The following is a 22052-nucleotide window of genomic DNA, read 5'->3' as shown; positions in this document are numbered from 1 at the left end:
GAACAAATTTGATCTCAATATCACCGTGCTTTATTATATCTCTAATGAAGTGGTGCTTGATGTCGATGTGTTTACTTCTACCATGAAACGTTTTTGGACAAATGCTGCGCACCTAAATTATCGCCGAAGATAATTGTTTGTACCTCTTTCTTACGTTCAATTTCATTCATTAGGTTACGGAGAAATATCGCCTCTTTTACGCCTTCTGTAAGTGCAACATATTCGGCCTCAGTGCTGCTTAGTGCTACTGTCTGCTGTTTTTTAGACTGCCATGATATTGCACTCCCGCCTAGCATAAAGGCATACCCAGAAAAAGATTTACGATCCATCATATCGCCTCCCCAATCAGCGTATACGTAGCCTTCAATTGGGTTTCCACATGCCCGATACGATAACTTGAAATGAACTGTCGACGCCAAATATCTTAATATGTGTTTAATTCCTGATTCATGTTCTTTGTGGGGTTCAATATTATGCTGCGCTAACTTACAAACCGAATGCATTATGTCTGGCCGTGTACATATGGCCAAGTACATTCACTCCCCTATGCAATATTGATACTCGATAGGGTCTATGCGTTTACATGTGCCACTTTTACATCCGACTAAAAATCCAGCATAGAGTGGTGTTGATGCTGGCATACACTGTACCATACTATGTCGTTGAAGCAAACCTTGTATATATTGGGACTGGCTAATATGCATTGCGCCAAGTTCACCCTCACGTTCTACCTATAATAGCCAAAAAATATTCAAGTTGACCTTTGTCAACGCATTCAAAACTATTTGCGATATGTGTCTTAACGTCGTTTAACTCTGATTTTGTTTTACAGGCAATTATCAAATCGTCAACATAAACCGCAATTAGAGAAATATTATCGCCGGTTTTTCTTTTATAGAGGCAAGGCTCGTTTACGCACGGTTTGTATACAATTTCTTTCAGAACACCATCCAGTTTCGCATTCCATTCTCCACCCGACTGTTTCAAGCCATAAATGGCCTTTTTTAAACGTAGAACCTGATCTGGATTCGCCTCATCCACGAAGTCTTCCGGCTGCCTCATACACACGACGTCGCTTAACTCACTATTTAGGTATGCAGTACATACGTCGATTTGGCGAACAAAAAGTTTCCACTCAACTGCTAATGCAAGTACCAAACGAATAGTTGAATAGCGCACCACAGGTGAAAACGTCTCTTTGTAGTTTATACCTAATTGCTGGTTGCAGCCTTTCGCAACCAATCTGCATTTAAATTTTTCTAAGCTACCATCATCGCGCCGTTTAACGTTAAAAACCCATCTGCTACCAATAGCGCGATGGCCTTTTGGCAAGCTCTCAGCCTTCCCGGTTTCATTTTTAATTAATGCAGCGTATTCTTTTTGCATCACATATGCCCACTCCGAAGCGTTCTTACTGCTAAGTGCTTCCTCAACAGACTGCGGAATACCAATAGTGTTTGAAAATTTTAAAACATTTAAACAGCTTCTTATTTTCTTTGGTCTACCGCGCAAACCAGTGCGTTCTAACTTAGGCCTGCCACGACCACAGCGTGTATGCTTCTCCTCCTCAACTACGATTTCGTCAGTATTATCAAACTCACAATTTTCGCGACCACGCTTTTGCATTCTAACACATTCATCATCATCCTCGCGAGCACGCTTTTGATTTGTAAGGCCTTCATCATCTTGCTCTTCTGAATCATTATTAAATACGTATGGTTGTATATTGTCCACCAAATCTATGGCAGAGTTACAATTATTATTTACTAATTCAGCGAACCTAACATCGCGTACCTCGATTATTCTTCGACCCTGCAGGTCGTATAGCCGGTAGGCTTTCGCCGTAAGTGAGTAGCCTACCATTTTATATTCTTTGCCTTTGGCCAGTAATTTGGTTTTCTCAGTCTTATTCAAGCAAACCGCTGTCGAACCAAATACTCTTAAGTGACTTACCGATGGCTTTCTACCCGTCCACACCTCGTACGGTGTCATGTCGCTCAACGCTTTCGTTGGCGAACGGTTTCTTATATACACTGCTGTTGCCATCGCTTCTGCCCATAGCATTTCAGAAGCATTCGCATACGTCATCATCATTCTCGCCATCTCAACAGTTGTTCTGTTCATCCGCTCCGCCACCCTATTTTGCTGTGGGGAATATGGAATGGTGAGCTGCCTTTTTATACCACAGTGCTTAAACAAGTTCTCAAAATTCTTATTAACGTACTCCAAACCGTTGTCGCTTCGCAATATCTTCATCTTCTTCACAGTTTATCTTTCGACTAAGTTTTTAAATACAATGAATTTTTCATAAACTTCATCTTTGGTCTTAATAAAATATATAAATATTCTGCGAGATTTGTCGTCAATGAATGTTACGAAGTACCTAGCACCACCTAACGAATTAGTTCTAAAGGGGCCACAAACATCCGTATGAATAATATCGAGCAAATTTTTAGCGCGCTCAGTAGAATTATATGGAAACGGTTGTGTAATTATTTTGCATTTCATACATGCTATACAACTTTCACCTTTTATGAATTTCATGTTTTCTAACCCAAGAACCATCTTCTTTGAGGCTAGCTCTTGTAAGCTTGCATAATTTAAATGCCCATATCTTGCGTGTCATTGTGCACAATCGCTACTATTTAAACGAAAACACTTATTTTTTATATCATCAATTAAAAATAGACCACCGCTTTGTGTCGCTTTTAATATTGATTGGCTATATTTGTCATAAACGACTGCTTGCACTTGCGAAATTTTAACACGAAACCCCTTTTGTACAGCTTTGCTGACTGATACAAAATTACCTCCCATGCCAGCTATGTACAAAACATCTTTTAATAATATATCACCATCGGCAGTTTTTATCTCCACTTCACCTATTCCTTCCCAATATATATATTTACCACCAGCCAGTGTTACTCTCTCTGCATGTTCTTCAAATTTCGTGAACATCGCCCGATCCCTGCTCATATGTGCTGTAGCTCCACTATCCACGCACCACGTATTACAATTGATGACCGGTGTATTTGTTGCTGCTAACATTGTAAATGACTTTTGCTCTCTGTGAAGGTCTTTTTTCTTTTCTTTATATCGGCATTTTGCCGCGAAATGGCCTGTACGCCCGCAAGTAAAGCACTTCAAATCTTTTCTCCCTTTGTTGTTTTCATGTTGTATGTTATTGCTGCTTTTATTTGTATGTACCTGGGCATATACTTGAACGCCGCTAGCATTACCTGATTTTTCTCGCTTACGTTCACCTTCTTCAATGACTTTAGAGGTCACAAAACTAAAATTGGGAAGACATCGTTTCCATAGCTATCACAAAATGATCAAAGCTTTTAGGCAAACTGGACAAAAACATAATTAGCAACAGTTCATCTGGAAGTGATGTATCCATTTCTGCCAATTTGTCTGCTACGTTGCTAAATTCATTTAGATGCTTTTGCATGTCCTCACCTTCATTCATTTGCCTGTTCATTAGTTTTTTGTAAAGCGAAACCTTACGAAAAGGACCAGCTGCTTTATAAATGTTTTTTAACGTTACCCATGTTTCCATTGACGTTTTGCATTTCTTAATATGCATAAGCTGCGTCGGCTTCACTCCTAGAGTTAATGTTGCCAAAGCCTTTTCATCGAGCTCATCCCACTTTTCTGCAGTCGCTGCAGTTTTCACAACCACTTTCCATAGATCCGCATGTATAAGTATGCCCTTCATTTGCAAACTCCAACTGTCGTAGTTCTGGCCATCCAACTTCTCGATTTGCAGCAAATCTGTCGCATTCATTGTGCAGAAAAAAACTTTAACTTTCTTTAATTTGACTTTGCAAATGTAATTTTTTGATTCGCGTTAATATTTCGATTTTACACGTGTCTCTGGGCCCATAACCAATGATGGAGGAACACCAAGAGAAATATTAACGACACCGGTTTAATGAATATAAACCGACAAAATACAAAGACGTGAAAAAATATAATGTATGTATTCATATATCAATTATATAACGGGCTTAGAGACTAACGAGCAAAAGCATTAGCGTTGCCATATCAATGAATATTATTAACAAAATTGATAAAAAAAAATTTTATTTTTGAAAATTTTTTTTCAATTAAATAAAAAAAAATATAAAAAAATCGGCCCACTCCGGGATTAGTGGGGATGATTGCAGAATTGATTGAAGTTTTTTATGAGAAAAAAATGGCGAAACTCGAAAAATCTCGAAAAACTGAAACAAAAAACTTAAAAATTTTTTTTGTATTTTTTCCGAAAAGTACATTTAAAAATAAATTAAAAAAAAGATCCCAAACGGTCAGTTTTTGTAAAAGTTATAGCATTTTGAAAACAAAAACGGTGTTTTTTTTTTAAATTCATAACTTTTTTTGAGTTGGATGAAAAAATTTGAAAAAATTCTGAAAAACGTCTTTCGTAAGCTAGAAAAAGAAGAAAAACTTTCAGCCAATTCTAAAGGGGTCGGGTTCAAAATTGGTCGAAATTCTTAGTCTAGGTAACCAACTAACCAAGGATATTCGTATCATAAGCTATATCTCCCGTCGTCAGGTAAGACAGTCCTGGTCTAAAAGGTGGACCGTAATTTATTTGAGTAGTTGGCAGGCATCGGTAAAGTTGGAACGATACATCTCTGTAAAAACGCAGTGCTCAGAGCTGCTTTGAAGTTATGCGAGAGCATCCCCGGGTTGGACGACGGTTCCAAAAGCGGTGTCTTTTAGCCCAGACATACAGTTGCTGCGACGGGAGAAAACAAGATCCCTAGTGAGACGCGAGTCACTCTAGCTCAACTTCCATTTGGATATTGCAATAGAAAAACTCTTATGTATTTATTCAGAATCAATTACGATATACAGAATATACGTATGTCCCGTAATTTGTTCCAACTTGACATCAACCGTCTTTTCAATTGTAATATTGGATGTGGCGAAACCCTTCTACAAAAAACCGACATCTTTACCAGATTAAGGGGGAAAAGATTGGGCTCTTGGTTTGAGCTGTAATGACCCTTTGTGCCAAGTGAATTATTTCACCAACCGCACCATAAATGCAGAAATACAGTTACCAATGAAAAGCGCTTTCACTGGAAGCCACAATCCCACAAAAAAAGTTCCTTTTTGTGATAACCTTAATAATTCGGGAAACTTAGTTCTGTGGAGCGGCCAGTTCAACCTAAGTGTTTCACGATTTGGTAAACTTAAGAGGCTTACACGTTATACGAAGCATATAAGAGATGAAAAGATTACCCGTAGTGATTTATTTGGTTTTTAGTGGAAACGTATGAGTTATGTATCGTAAATTTAGTACTAAAACGAAACAAGTTATTTGTGTAAGTTGTTTTTGCTTTTTAACGATACACAAAATACTTGTATAGTTTGTAGGGCATCTTTGCATAGAACATAGCACTCATTATTATGAGTCGATATCGTGGCCATAATAAGGGCCACTTTACCATAAAACCAATTTATCGAGGAATTCAATTTTATATTGCAGATGTGTATCATCAAATAATATCAAAAATGAAAGCCAAGATGACGGTTATGAAACCAGTGGTGGTAATGTGCTCACGCCTAATTCATACAAATCGGTTTCGCAGAAGCGATCCGTTAAGCTCAGTCCTCACATCAAACATGAGGAGCAACTGTTTGAGCTTCATCAAAAACTTCAACAAGAGTTACGGGAATTACAAAGAGAGCCTTTGAACGCACAAAAGGTACACAATGAGAATCGGATCAGTGGAATGTCAGCCAACAGATAATTATATTGACGTGGGTCAAAATAATCCTTTATGCCATAGGATTTCCAATAACCGAACCGAAACCCGAAGTAGTTTAGATGGGAATATAATACAGGAGGCAGATGAGATGTTTACTATGTGTTGTGATTATCAATTATCTCACGAGAATGAGCAGCAGAAACTACACATATACTGTGACAAACAAACAATTGACTATAATACTGAAATTAAACTGTCTCCTTTGTCAGAAAGTGTGTTGGTTCAGGATAAAAAACTACAGCCATTGCCTTGACAGTTACACACAATGGCGTCTCATAATTTGTTTGCTGCCAGTAATACGACTCTAAACCCTTTACAAAAAAAACGTGGTCAGAAGAAAAAAACTCAGCCCTGCATTGATGTCATTTCAAATTCATCATCTCCTTTATTGGTTGATGGCATCGGTCGCATAGGTGTATCAGACGATAGTGCTTCCACGTAAGTACTTCCATATTCTTCTTTATGTATTCCTCGTAACAATATACTTTTTTTAATCACACAGTCTCGATAAGGCATCAATGAATGGAAGTGGTGTTTTGCTTAAATCAAAAGGACGTAAGAAGCATGATCGTTTTAATGGACTGTCTGAAGAAGAAGTTGTTAAACGTATATTGCCAGATCATCTTTGCAATAATCTCGATATAGTCATAGTGAGTGTAAATTTCGAAATTTTTATATTTTTTTACTGTTCTACAAAAAACTGAAGAATCACATTTATATGTAGACTAATAGTTGTCACGGCACACGTTGTTCTGCCATTTAAGTTATTTCAACCAGAACCAAGAGAACATTTCCTGCCAAAACATCGTTTTATACGAAGAATTTGAAGTAAATTTCCAGAAGCTTGAATCTCTCCCTCTTTTTGCTTTTATCTGCCCACTTTCTTTCAATTTACCCATCTCCCTACATCTCACTTTTTTTACCCTACCCTTTACATGTACCTCTTGTCCTACCTTTCACCTGTTACGATTATGACTTTATTCGTTTACCTACTATTGGTGTTACCTACCACTAGTAAGGTTACCTGGGTTATGGCTAAGGGCGTCTCCATTAAGAGATGCCATGGCCTGCCGATCCGCTGGGTACGCTTGCTTTATCGACTTAGCTCGCCGGATTTGGGGTGGGTCTGTATAGATCGACGTCGATGATGGACTAACTACAGGTTGATAACAAAAGAAAAATTCGAACCCTTGCGCTACTGCTGATGGAAGAATACCTACCCTTTAACTCGAGTGTCCACTCTCATGATGCGCCTTCATCGTCGATGCAGTTCATCTCCATAAAATCGAGATTGGCCCTTCTGCTTTCATTACCCCTCCCTACCATTGTCGACCGTGGCCAGTATTGGTCGACCCTAATGCCAAACCTCCGTCCATACGTCCGTCTGTCTAGCCGATGCGACCACCCATTTCACCCCCAATCATCACACACCACTTGGTTAATATCTATAAGCTCATTTCATTTATTGTGTTTCCCTTATTATCTAGTATACAGATTTACTTCTTCATCTTATCGAACTACCGCTGTTGTAGATCTACTCTATTATAAGTTGCCTTTCTGCAGGCTTATTACTAATTTTCTAAAAGAAATCTTTCAAATTACATTTCCTTAGTTTACTCCGCGCTAGGTTGCCTTTAATCAGGCCCGTTATTAATCATTATGTTGGGTTGTGTTATATTCGTATATAAAAGGAACATTTTTGCGTATATGAACCTAAGCGTGTTTATCGATGTGTGCTATCCATACCTGGATACAATATTACGCTCACTCACAAGTACAGGTAGGTGCATTTGTCCTTGGCTGGTTGTCCAAAAAAAAAACTTCAATGCGAACTTTCGTAATTAGCGTATATAGCGGACTACCCTAACCTAGGTGAATTATCAATCAATATTTTGAGTGGAAATGAATTCCCATTTAAATAATTGTCCTTGTATATGCATGTATGACTATGCCTGCTAATGCATACTAGCCTCTCGTTAAATATAATATCAGGCATACGCATATATGTAGGTACATATGTGCATGCATTATCCGGCAATTACTCACAAAGAGTGAATGTAAAAAAAAAACTTCAATATGGGACTCTGTGGTCCATGCCACAATTATATGAGTTTGTCTTAAAGCTAGATTAATTATAAATTTTCACATTGGTTGTATTATGTTCGTATTAAATAAACATGTTTGTATATATGGATGTAATTATGCTCATTAATGCATGCTAACTAGGGCCTAAGCCTGGTATTTCGAATTATTGGATGTAATATCAATCGAATGCATATACAAGTGCCAGCAAGCGTATCGGATATTAATTAATTCTCCAAAAAAAAAGACAATATCCTTTCGCTAATCTCTATGTGTATGCATCAGGTAAATCCAACGCACATTATTATTGTAAGTGGCATTAATCCATGCTGAATGAATATGTTCATGTATACAGACGCAAGTGTGTCTACTAACGCGTGCCAATCGCTGTACAAACAGGCAGCTTGCTTCACTCAACATGCATCGATCGCCTGCCAGTACCCTTATATGTATAGGCATGTGCACACATTGGCACTGAATTGTTCAAAAAGGGACACAAAGAAAAGAAACGAGATCTTTCAGTTGATCCCAATGTACATCATACACGCACCTTATGTGTCATCAATGCTGCATATGATTCTCGAAACTCAACTTGCGTCTACTCTTCCCTGACCTTACTTTAGGTATGCATGTCGCTACATCTACTCGGTTGATAAACCATCATTTACATTGAACTTTCTTCTTAGCTACTTGTATGTGCATTGATTCATTGTTATTCTACTTAACGATCGTACTACCTCGCACCCAGTACGCTAAGGAATGGCCAGCTACTTGACGGGATGTCTTGTCCCCATTCTCTCAGCGAAAATCCAAATTGTTAGCCCTATTAGCTGGCACCCTAGGCACCTAGATGTGAAGCTAGCGGGATGTGCGCTTTATTCGCCCAATATATTTTTACTTTAGCCTAAGACTCATTCCCACACCACTGCGCGCTTGCAGCCTTGACAACTATTTCCTATGTTTTCCACGTCACTTACATATGTAGGTATATATATTTGGAATTTCACAACGAGCGGAGAATTGCAGGAGCTATTTACTATTACGTGATATATGTGTGTGCACACACGCGCTACTCATTCTATGAACGCATGCTCATAGCTCATGCAATTCACTGGCACGAATCTATACATATCTCGTACTTATTGCTAATTACTATCTGCGCCTGCTGTCGCTCGCTTATGTTGGAGTGCCGCGTAAATGGTGGTGGAAATGTCTAACTAAGCGTCGGTCCTTCACTCTCATTGAAATATGTTGTATTGAGAAGTACGCGGCTGAATATGCTATTGCTTGTTGTGGTTGTATTTTCGAGTGTTGTGGTGTACGCTGCTGAATACCTCAGGGTGTTTGCTCGCCGTGCCGCTATGTGGATATTATGACGCGATTTGCGAGCAGCGGTGTGATCGTGCTTTTTCTGCCCTTTTTGTTGGTGAATCTGCTACCTGTTCTCCTGTTTGAGGATTCTGGATGCGGACTTGCTGCACGCATGCATATATTTCTGCACAAGGGAGATTTATTTTCTAGTGTTGATCATTTTCAAATGTGACTTAACCATTCTTACCTTCGGGCTCCTTTTTGCTTGTTGTTCGTTTGGCTGCTTGTTTAAGAAAGGCCGGAAATCGACGAACGCAAAGTTAGCTGTGACAGCCATTTGTAGGCATGGTGTGTTCGCAAATTTTTGTGAATTTATCGGTCACGCATGGTTGTACCCGCTTTGAAAGATTTTCTTTTCCGATTTATCTAAAGGCTGGTGCACATCTCACGTAACACACCTTACATTTACCTCCACAGCTATCTGAACATCGACTTACAGGTACTCCTTTGACTCTACTTCTATTTGCAATCTTACCCTTTTATCTAGCGTAATAGAAAAAAAAAATAACGTAACCATTTTTTGAACATTTTGGAGAATTAAGGATTTGCGTAAAAATCCATATCTCCTTAAAATTTCAAGTTATTCTAAAGCCATTTATACTTTTGGATGGCCCAAATTTTTTTATACGTAAAAGGGTGACAGTTTCAATCAGTGGTTTTGGGTTAATTACTTAAAATTTAAGTTACACGCCGTATAAATGACACGATTTTAGCATTTCATATAAAATATTCTTTTATGTCACAATAAAAGCACGTAACTTGGACTTATGTTCTATGAAATTATAATACAATTTTTTCCCTTGTGTTTTAATTTTTGTGCTTCAATAAAAGCACATAACTTCAGATAATAAAATTTCAGAGTCCTTCGCTGATTGGGCAAAGACACTTCTGGAGAAGCATGTAAGGACACTGGAGAATGGGTATCTCGTAATTTTTGTCCAAAAGTGCAACCTGTGCAGCAATAATTGGAATTATTTACACGTTGCTTGCTTTTGTTGTTGTTTAGGCCCGAAGCCAAAATTTTTATTAACTTGCGCCACCCTAATAGCACCATATTATCGACAACTAGGTCGCCCACATGCATGTACATGTGTACATAGGTAGGGTTATGTTGTCCGTACACATATACATGCATGCCGGTACAACTGTGTGGGAAGCTTCCCCTTAAAACCGGAGACTTTTCCCGCGGTTCAAGGGTTGTCCTCGACAAGGCAATCGTCTACTTTTCGAGCGATTGTCGAGCGATCAACAGCCATAGCCATCAACGTCCGAGAAGCCATCTTAAATTTATACAAATGTAAATTATTGTTATAATTTTAACTTTCGGTTTAATAAAAACAATATTATAACGAGAAATATCTCGCTTTGCTTCTTTTCTCTTGCTATTTTAAATAATCCAAACACAATTGTGGTGCCGCCACTCCTCCGAGTCTGCGAGTCACCTCAATTGTTCATGGTCCTTCGATCCGGATATGAACCAGCGCCAATATATAGATACAGTCCACATCCATACATTTCTTGGTGATGTACACGCTTGGTGATACACTCTTGGTGGTATTTCGCGGTGATACACCACACTTTTCTTGGTGATATTTCGTGGTGATACACAACACTTTTCTTGGTGATATACACGCTTGGTGGTACACTCCCACAACTTGGCAATTTACCGCATCAAAAGAACAACAAACACTCCATCCAGCAACTACTACTTAAGTTATATATTTCTTGCCACTTTTTTTTGGTTAGTTTTTGTGGTTAGGTTTTCCTTTAAAAGTGCCGCGAGTGCTCCGAACCCCTGAACCGCGAAAAGTGAAAATTATCAGTGGACATTTGTGCGATAAAGTGTCTAAAATTTTTGCTGTGCAAACGAAATTAGATCCCCCCTCCCCTTACCGCGTGGGTCGATCCGGAGGATCCTACGACCACAATAAGGTATATATAAGGGTAACATAACCCCACACACCAATTATTTTATTAAAATCGCGTTAAATTGGTCGCGCACAAAAAAAAAACAAAAACCCAAAAATTATTTATATATATATAAAATCACTCACGCGCACCTTAATTCAGTTCACAGTAAATAGCCCTGGTAGTTTTCACTATTTTCCTGACGTTTTTCTATATCGCGCACTTAACACTTGGCTCACTAAACTGGAGCCACAACCCCTGATAAATAAATTGCCACTTATTTATTTATTTATTTATTTATTTATTTAAGCCAATTAAAAAAGAATCTTATAGGCTAATTATAAAAGTGTAAAGTAGTTAATAATGTATAATAATATAAATTACCTTACTTATAAAAAGTATTTAAAATACTCAGAAAGCCATCTTTCGAACAAGAAAAATCTATCTCACAAAATTTAGAAATTCTATTGAACTCAATTAAGGCTCTAGTAATTGGAGCATTCCGCGCATAAAGAGCCCTGAGAACACCAATATGAAAAAACTCAGAAGCACGAAGAGCTCTAGCCGGTATATTAATGAAAATCCTCTCCAAGAGCACAGGGCAATCAACAACCCCACGTAACAAATCGAAAACGAACGACAACGATAAAATTGTCCTCCTGTCCTGCAATGATTTTAAGTTGATCAATAAGCAACGAGCTTTATAAGTCGGGATAGGATCCGAGAAGCGCAGACTGCGTAATGCAAAGCGTACGTATACTTTTTGGATTCGTTCAATTCTTGCAACATGGCAGGAATAATACGGAGACCAGATGAAACAAGCGTATTCAAGTTTGGATCGCACAAACGCAGAATATAAAAGCTTTAGCGTATACGGGTCACTGAAATCCAAGCTATGACGCCTAACAAAAGCTAGCATGGCATACGACTTAGCAATGCACACATTAATATGACTTGAAAACGAAAACTTCGTGTCAAATATTACACCCAAGTCCTTAATTTCACTAACCCGCAACAGGCGTGAGTTTGATATTTGATACACGGAATCAATCAAGTTGACACGCTTCGAAAAAGTTATTTGAAAGCACTTTTTTAGGTTAAGTGATAACCGATTATTATTACACCAGTTACTAAGTTTATCCAAAGCTTCTTGCAACAATACCGCATCATGAAGGCTATGAATAGGCAAGTATATCTTCAGGTCATCTGCATACAGCAAGAATCTTACTTTAGAGAAGCAAGAGCGAATATCATTAATAAACATGACAAAAAACAGTGGACCCAGGATACTACCTTGTGGAACACCGGAGGAAGCAAAGAATGGACGAGACCTAACACCATCAACTACAACCATGCAACGACGCTTAAATAAGTAGGATTCAATCCAACTCAAAAATACTGAGTGAAAGCCCAAACAGGCTAACTTTTTTATCAAAATAACATGGGAAACCCGATCGAATGCCTTGGAAAAGTCAGTATACACAACGTCAACCTGATATCCTGCCTGAAAAGCTGCAAGGCAGTCATCCGAGGAAATAGTCAGATTAGACACAGTTGAACGTCCTGGAAAAAATCCATGCTGCTCAGGACACACAAAATTCTTTACACAGAAACGTAATTTATCTTGGATGATACATTCAAAGAGCTTCGCAATGGTGAACAGTTTTGAAATAGGCCTATAATTAGTAATAACATTTTTATTGCCGCTCTTGAAAATAGGTGTAATGAATGCTACTTTCCACGCATCAATAAAAGTACCTGTAGATAACGAATTATTAAAAATTAACAACAGTGGATAGACTAGGGAATCACATTGTTTAAACAGAATTGCAGAGAACCCATCGATATCGGTAATCGTCGACGTCTTAAGCCGAATAAGCCCATTAAGAACATCTTCCTTAGACAATACTACATTACCGAAGTCAATCGAAGCCTGAATATTAAAAGTAATGTTATCATGATTGACAGAGTCAGAAGTGAAATTGTTCATAAAGTATTCAGCAAAAAGATTTGCAGCATCCTCCGGAGTATCGACAGCTTCTTCAGCAAGAAAAAGAGAGGACGGAATATTGGAAACTGATTTCTTCGAGTTGACAAAGTTCCAAAATGATTTTGGGTTAGATTTAAGATTTTCCTCAAAATTTAAAATATAATTTCTGTGTAAGGATTTATCCAGACACGCGAATTTCTTATCATACTCTTTATACAAGTTGAAAAACGTTGGATTTTGAGTTCTTTTAAATTTACGGAAAAATTTATTTTTCAAATTCCGGAGTTTCATCAAGGCTCTATTATGCCAAGGCACCTTGTACTTCTTTTTGGAAGCCAAGGGAATGACATTTCTACAAATTTGCAGAACAGTAGACTTAAATATCTCAAACCTTTTAGTGGTATCAAGACTGCAAAACAAATTATCCCAATTTATTTCCAGCAAAAGATTGTTCAAGTTCGAAAAATCACATCTCTTAAAATTAAAAGAAAAATTAGAGCTGGTAGTACTCGCTTCGGCAAATTTATAAAACTCAAGATCAAGAACTAATGGAACATGATGCAAATCGGATTTTTTAATAGGAGAAATACATTCAAAAAGTGAAAAATTTAGATTATTAGATAAAAATATCAAATCCAAAGTACGACCTAGTCTGTTTGAAAAACGATTAATTTGTTTAATATCAATACTTAAAAAACTATCTATTAAATATATTTCACTGGAGCCAATGACCTCACATGCTATTAAAGCCGAGTTTGATAGAGTCTGTGACCATTTAACATTACCCAGATTAAAATCACCCAGCACGCAGAGATGATCACCACCAACTTTGTTCAATGCCAGTGACGTAATATTATCGACATGTGCAGTGTATAAGTCGTAGCTACTATTGGGCGGTATATATGAAGCACATACAAAAACAGTGTCTGATGAGCCTCGAATGCATACACATAGCTGGTCAAGTAGCGCACTATTATTTTCCAGTATGATTTCAGAAGCATGATGTTTGGAATGTACCGCAATGAGAACTCCACCACCTCGTGCACAACCAGTAAGGTTTGAATTTCTGTCTTTGCGAAAAACATTGTATAACATAGGATCAAAATATTCCTCGCTGAAAAAGTTTTCATTTAGCCACGTCTCAATGAAGACAAAAACATCATATTCTTCATGGGAGCTAAATAGCCGCACCAGCTGGGATTTTGTTCTAACACCAGCCATATTCTGCATATATAAACTTAGGTGATTATTTCTTCCATCTAACCCAACCGATTGCCGTCGGACATCGGTTGGTTTTCGTCGTTTTTTGGCTTGAATTTAAATGGGCGCACAACAATATTTGCAGGCCATAGTTCAGGCCGCAACAGCATCGCATATGAGTTGGCATTAACGCCTAACTTGAAATTAAGGTGTCTCAAAGAGCTCGGATCCACACATTTCTTGCTAAGACTACTGCAAATAATGGAGTTTTCTTCCATACCAGTATGTCTAGCAATATATTTTTTTACCTGGTCAGCTGTTGCTGAAGTAGAAAAGGGAGATATATGGAGCCATTTTCTTCTGACAACAGCTCGTAACTCATTACTGGAGCTCGACCCAATAAATAAGGGTTTAATTAATTTCCGAGCGTTTGCATTTTTTGGGGGGCTAGCGTTGATATTTGCCCTGGAATCAGCATTGTTACCAGAACCTTGCAACAGATTTGAATTTAAATCGCTTTGGGAAGAATTTGCTGTTCTAGAACCAGAGGACTTATTTTTGCTTTTATTAGACCTCTTTTTTTTACGCACAGTGTTCCAATCACTTTGGTTATCAGCACCTGCAGATGGTTCATCTAAATTAGTTGCACTCATATTGGCTGGAAACACTTATAACCAATATATACCCATATTTACGTGCGAGTGGTGAGTAAGTCCCACGGTTGTTGTATTCTTTTTTGGAAAAATCAGACGAATCGGCCAAGTCTGACCCTTATAAATTAATTGCCAAAAAATATAAAAATAAATACAGATTGCGCCAAAGAAATATACATTATTGTTGTATTCATTTTGGTAAAACCAAAAGAGTCACACAAGTCGCACCTAAATACAAAAAGCCTTCATAGAAACACTGCCTCCATTTTTGTTAAGGACTATTTTAGTTTGTTTTAGTTGCGGAGTAATAATTTTTTGCGAAAATGCAAACGTATATCCGATCAGCTGAGTTAATCACAGAGTTTGAGACACATTACAGCCTTATTCCAGAGGAAAATCATAATAAGCACACTCTTGCGATACAGCAAGAAGAGTTTCGCTCCTTATGGAAGAAGGTCAAGTCTGTGTTTGACTCACTGATGGGAACCGAGGATGTCGACGCAAATGACGTGTTGGCCATCCGAAAAAAACATACGACTACCTACTCTATTTACATGCGATGCTCATCCACCATATCTGCTGAAGCAGAAAAATATAAAAAAGTAGAAAATAGTGCTATCACTGAGCAAGGATCCCCAGACGCACCTCGTGGACATAAGATCCGCCTACCTCCTTGCGACACGGAGATCTTCAAAGGAGGAAAAGCTACTACACTTAAACAACAAGACACAGGGCGAGGCCAAAGACATAGTAAAAAAATGACCTCTAACAAATGATGGGTTCGATATGGCCTGGAAAAACCTTTGTGAAAGATACGAGAACAAGCGATTTTAGTCAACACGCAATTACAAATTCTTTTTAATTTAAAGAAGGTAGAGAGTGAGTGTGGGAGCGCATTAAAGAAATTACACAGCGATATAAACAATTACCTATCGTCCCTCAAGTGTCAGAAAATCGACACATCCAATTGGGATGCAATTTTAATATATTTGTGCTCGATAAAGTTATCGGAAAGTTCGTTGGCTCTGTGGGAACAAAGCATAGATCACAAAATGGACATACCTAAGTGGCAAGATATGGACAAATTCCTCTCAAATAGGTTTCAGACACTGGAAACAGTGTCTAGCTTCACTGGCACTAACGCCCAAAAGGGACAAAAGCCATCAAATACTCGGCATACAACCGAAACCCCCATAAAAAGACTTGGTGCCTTCCAAACGAAGGTATCAAAACCTACATTAAAATCAACATCAAAAGTTTTTTGCAAAATTTGCAAAGCTGAACATAGGTTACGGAATTGTCCCCGATTCTGTGATTTGACCCCAGTGGAGAGAATGAACTTCATCAAATCCACGGGGGATGCCTGAACTGTTTATCCCCAGGACACATAGTGACGAGGTGCACCAGTTCGCACAACTGTGCCAAATGCCACTCTCGTCACGCTCCTGCATGCGGATACAGTTCAGCAAACTACGTGGCGCAATCCATTTAAAGACGCGGATAATATCCCGTCAACTTCAGCACAGGCACAAAAAAGACAGGAATCGGGGCAACCACATTCTTCTGCGAACCAGAATGTAAAATCCTGTCATGCTAATTCCAGCACAGGTGTGCTATTAGGGACAGCACGCGTCAATATCCACCATAATGGTACTGATTTCTCTGCACGGGCACTAATAGATTCAGGTCGGAATGCTCTTAAAATATTTAAATTTTAAGGCCGTCGAAGGGTTAGGCTCATCCTAATCAAACAATACCCAAAAGAACGTATCAAAATTTACTACGGAAATAGAGAAGAAGAGCGTAAACTAATACACAACTACCTGCCACGCGTTGCATCGTTTGGGTTCTTCCGGCAGAGATGGAAAGCTAAGCTGTCGTTGCCCTTCCGTCTACACCCACACAACCTGCTAAAAGAATGGTAAAAGTTGTTCTCTTAGCCCACACATACTCACCATTGCCCCTACCGCAAATATCCAATAGAAGTTAAACCTTCATTTTTTTCTTTCACAAATCCTTAAATTTTAATTAAAGTTCGTTCAATCATACATTTCGTTTTTTTTCCTATATCTACTACTACGCTAAACTTTAATTTTTAATTTTGTATTTATTTATTATTTTGTGTTATATGTATTTTTGTATATGTACATATATGTTAACCTAACTAAACTGTTCCTTACATCATATAAGTTAGCTTATATTTAAACATGTTTATCGAAATCGAATTCTCAAAATTTCATTTTATTTCGAAGTCTCTCAATTCAAAAAAAATAAGTTCACAAATTTACAAAAGCATATATTTAAATTAATTCTCTTGAGCAAAAGAAAACATTTCTCTGGTTTCTATGATTTCTTTACATACTCCAAAATTCTTCTTATCTCTTATCATTAGTCAAACATGTTAATTTGAGATTTCCTCACTAAATACAATTTAAAACAAGTCGCTCATTATACAAATTCTCTTATTACCCTACCACCAGTTCAAAAAAAAAAAAAAAACAATGTTATTTCTCAATACTATATAACCTGAGATCTCTGTGAATTTATATTTAACATAGTTTCAAACATATTTATACATTCGCTCTCAGTTTGCGAGTGAGCAAGATTCACCTTTTGCACTTAATAAACAGTATGTTAACTCTCGGTGTTGCGCTCTCATATGCTCACAATACTTAGAATTAATTGAGTTGGTGCATGGAGTATGAACCAACAACGAAAGAAAATTGAAGTTAATGAGCAGCTGAGTATGAGAAGTTAGAAAACATATTTATGAAATTGAGAAAGCAATTAAACTAATTGATTGGATTAGTTAATTTCTCCGCATTTACTCATTTAATAAGTAGTCCACCTTAAACAAATGAAATAATAATAATCTTTTTTTAAACGGTTTTATTTAGCATTCACTTGTTCACGAGTTGATAAAAATTTTAGTTTCTTTCTTCGCTTTTGCGAAATTTTACATAAAATATTTTTTTTTTCAAATTTCACTGTAAGTTCTTAATTTTTATTAGTTTTGTATGGAAGGGGTTTCAAACGTCTCCCTTGATTTTTTTTTTCTTTTTCCCGGACAACCGATCGTCTTACAACTCCTTCATCAACTGACTTGTCCAACTTTTTACAATCCATTTCCAAGTTCGATAACCGCCGCAATTTAGCCACTTGCTCTCCAAAAAAATTGTTTGCGAACTATTTTCTTTTCAAAAAATTGTTTACGAGCTATATTTCCCCGTTAATCGGCTGTTTTCGAACTATTTTCCTTTGTATAGTTTTTATATTTTTAGTCTCTTCAAACCTATAGAATTTATATTTTACTCCCATACTTCATGCTGCTATCTTAATAAGCAATCTCACACAATTTCTGCAACATTTTCCTACAAAACTCCCACAGTGTAAGCCCTACTGTTATGATACCTGTTACCATCTGTTCTCACTTCTGTTATTAGAATTTATGTTTGCACTCATTAATGTAACATTAACTTGAACTTCGAAACTGCTCATATGCTGTTGGGCTTGCCCTATTAACATACTACAGGTTTCCTATACCACTTACTAATAAACGAGAAGCATTTCCTATGGCTACCGGAAATAGAATGCTTATGACTGGCGGATATCAGTCGACCCTCACAACATCCATAATAAAATCACGTTAATTTGCTTGTTCAATAATTTCTTGTAAGTTTATCAAATATTTACTATAAATTTTCATGGTGCCTACGCCGTCATTTAGCACGAGTTTTGACTTTTGACCTAATTGTTTAATTTCTTTTTCAAATGATGTAATTTGCATAAAGATCATTTGTTGTATTACACTGTTTGAGCGACAGTCCTTAACACCCAACTCCTTTATCTTATAAATTAGACTTAAGAATATTGAATTGTAAATTGAAGATTGAATTTATAAAAAATCTACATGTACCTCTTACGTAAAAGTACGAATCTTGAATTAATTATACGTACGTATTTTAAAACACTTTTTTATATTAATGTTAGGTATGTGAATTCTCTGCATGAGTCGTACTCATGAGTCATAGTAAGCACTCATAAAAATTTTAGTATAACACTTTATACTTCAACTCTCTGGCAATCCCAACAATGGGTTGACAAATGTGAGTATGTATATACATTTGTTGACATTTTTTCTTCTTATTATCATTCAAAATCTTTTATCCTTGCGGTTGTGACTTAAAATTGTATTAAGAAAAACTTGACATTTGCAGTAAAAATAAATTAATTCTCGCCAAAGTTATCCGTGTCCCTTTAGTTTGAAAACTCAGTTTCGGTTCGACATTTTTTCTCTTCCCGGAGTGCGTCATTAAATTGCGCATTAGAAACAGGCGTGCACATTTTATTTTTCAAATACTTTACAGAACAAAAATGAAATATCCAAAGAAAAAAAATATTCAAATGTTCAATACTTAAAGTATTTGAAAAATAAAATTTTGTATGGAAAATCTTTAAGTCCAAGGTGTGGAAATGAAAATATATAACATCAACACTGCGGGCCATTTTTTTCTCAACGGAATATCATAGAGTAAAATTTTGCGTATGTGCTTTTCCTTGCGTGCAAAAATGTGCTCAAGAACAATTTTTTCTGCACGGTTTTTGCAACAATTTTAAAAATAGAAATTTACTTCACAGAAATGAAATATGTGCTCTTAAAGGGTTTTTAATTACAAGCAAATTGGTGTTTGAATTGTCGGTAAAAGTCTAGTTGAGGGGTCGACTGCTAATACGCTACCAAAAATATCGAGAGGGGTGTCAAAAGACGCGTATTAACCTCGACAATAAAAATGTGAAAAATAAACTCAATTCAGTAAAAAAATAACATAACATACATACATTTTTCAATTCACATTGTCAGTTTTATTTCATATACTCCCTGCCAGAACCTTACATTCTTGAAATATGATCGACCATTGATCCCTGAACTTCTTCAACTCATCAATCAGGCTACGTATATTTTCTGTTTCCACGTCCAGTGTGGATTTCTAGCTTGCAGTATCAGATTTCGATGTTTGATTACCGTCAACACTTTAAGCCAAATGGAGGCTAAGAGGATATTCTCAAATTTCCCTACATATGCTTCAATACCTTCCAAATCCGTTACTGTTTCTGAACTCAGATTCAAAAGCTTGATTTCATCAATAGCTTTCTTGGGGAATGTGAATTGCGAAAGGTTTCACACTATCCACACGAGCAGACCATCGTGTTTGTAATATGCTGTGCAAGGAGCAGGTAGTCTTTTCCTTGAGAATTTCCAATCTCTGAGGGCTTGCGCTAAAGATATACAATTTCTGCGTAATACCGAAAAATGTGATGACTTCTGCACAACATTCAGCAGCTTGTATTGCACATAAATTTATGACAAGCACAAGGTGCAAATATTGCCAGGGAGTTATCTCTCAGGATATGACTCTGCGCTCCTTTGTAATGACCGCTCATATTACTGCCATTATCATACCCTTGCCCGCGGCAGTCGTCCAGTGGAATCGTGTGCTTTTTTAGAGTGCTGCGAATCAGCTCAGCGATATCTTCTCCTGTTTTGGCGTTACAATCGACAAACTCTAAGAAGCGTTCTTGGCTTTTCCATTTTCCGTAGTCCCTGTCTAATAAAACATAACGCAATATAAACACAGTCTGCTCAATATGCGCCGAATCAGGGCTGTTTCATTTTTAAAGGTTTCCGCTAAGAGAAAATCCACTGAACTTGCATTTCGAATTCTCATTTCATATTGGCGCCACTCTATATAGCAAATTTTATGATTTTGACTATTTTCATGTTCAGGAATTTTGTCGTGTTACCTCTTCCAACCTTTTTGTTTAGAATAACCTGAAGATTTTGTCAAAACTGATCGGGTATTTTTGGAAATTTTGCTGAAAAGCCGGCACGGAAAACAAAAAAGCGCTTCCTTTGTTGCACTCCAAACGAGCCAATCATGCTTTTCTTTTTCTCCGTTTTTTTAGAGCAGTATGGAGTGTGATTTGAAGGAAACGGCGACCACTTAAGTCGTTGGGAAGTCGAAATAAAATATGATTTTAAGTTAGTTGAAGCATTTTTGACAGATAGCGCTTATAAAATTGTGCCAAAAACGTTTATTTAACTTAAGATCATCCCTCTCCGCGGCATTAAAGTATTTAAAAACAGAACACATACATACTTTCGAAAATACTTTGAAATCGAAAGCTTATATTTGGTATTATTAAGCGCTGTACGCAGATCAAAAAATATTCAAGAAAAATTTTGCATTTTTCTAGAGCATGAAAATAGCAGTAGGCACAAAATTTTGGCATTTCACGATGCATGACAGTTTATACATGAATACCGCTTTTATAAAAATAAAACAAAATCTATGAAACTTTTTGATACCATTTAACAACAACTGATGCGCGGCCGACGCCGCAGTTGGAGCACATCTTTCGCGATGCCGGTATATCTAAAATAGAATAAAAATACGATACTCCATGTACATAGCTCCAACTCCGGGATATACACACCATCCACCTGAAAATAAAAATAAAATTAATTAATAATAGTGAATAAAAGAATATTCAATTTCGAATTACTAACTTAAATTTTACTTACCATTCATGATCACCAAACTAAAAGGGCCAACCGTACTCCAGCCACGCGCCGTAGTCAAAGAATTTGACAACGGGAAAAATCTTTCGGATTTAGTCCCGTTTGTTTCAATTCATGAGAATTTACATTCTGTATACGGGTGTGTGTGGACGTTTGTTTTTTCTCTTCCTTTTTTCTTCTGTGCTACTGGCATACTGATACCAGCCCGTGGACTTTTTTATGAACGAAATGTTGGTAGACATAAAATGAAAACAGTGCTAGAAGTAGGTAGATTTGGTTTTTTCTCAAGAAAACAATAGCTACCATTTATGTTTGTCCAAAACAATTTATACTTTATTGGAAAACAAATAAAAGGCACTTTCCACGGAAATAACACTTTCAAAGGAACCACTGCCACAAAATAACCGATTTCGGCATGTTATCGTTGTTTAAAACTTTTTATTTTTCGTTCAAAATTATTTCCAAAAGAAGAAAAAACTGAT

The 22052-nt window shown here is 37.1% G+C and overlaps 1 protein-coding gene across 2 annotated transcripts in view; it reads left to right on the top strand.

Annotated features, from left to right (window-relative positions):
- The window catches only part of Tdg (Thymine DNA glycosylase), a 300877-nt gene that overhangs the window by 116241 nt on the left and 162584 nt on the right, over nt 1-22052 (top strand). Inside the window, exons 2-3 of one of the 2 annotated variants that reach the window (XM_067758419.1) lie at nt 5504-6224; nt 6289-6436. In XM_067758419.1, coding sequence (XP_067614520.1) covers nt 6052-6224; nt 6289-6436 — 321 coding nt within the window. In that variant the 5' untranslated portion in view covers nt 5504-6051. Of the gene's footprint in view, nt 1-5503; nt 6225-6288; nt 6437-7443; nt 7567-22052 lie in introns of those variants that run through there. The other variant, XM_067758420.1, reaches the window with a different exon arrangement.

The sequence above is a fragment of the Eurosta solidaginis genome, chromosome X (assembly GCF_040869045.1).
Source record: "Eurosta solidaginis isolate ZX-2024a chromosome X, ASM4086904v1, whole genome shotgun sequence".
In the NCBI taxonomy this organism is placed as follows: Eukaryota; Metazoa; Arthropoda; class Insecta; order Diptera; family Tephritidae; genus Eurosta; species Eurosta solidaginis.
This window is presented reverse-complemented; position numbering and strand designations above follow the sequence as displayed.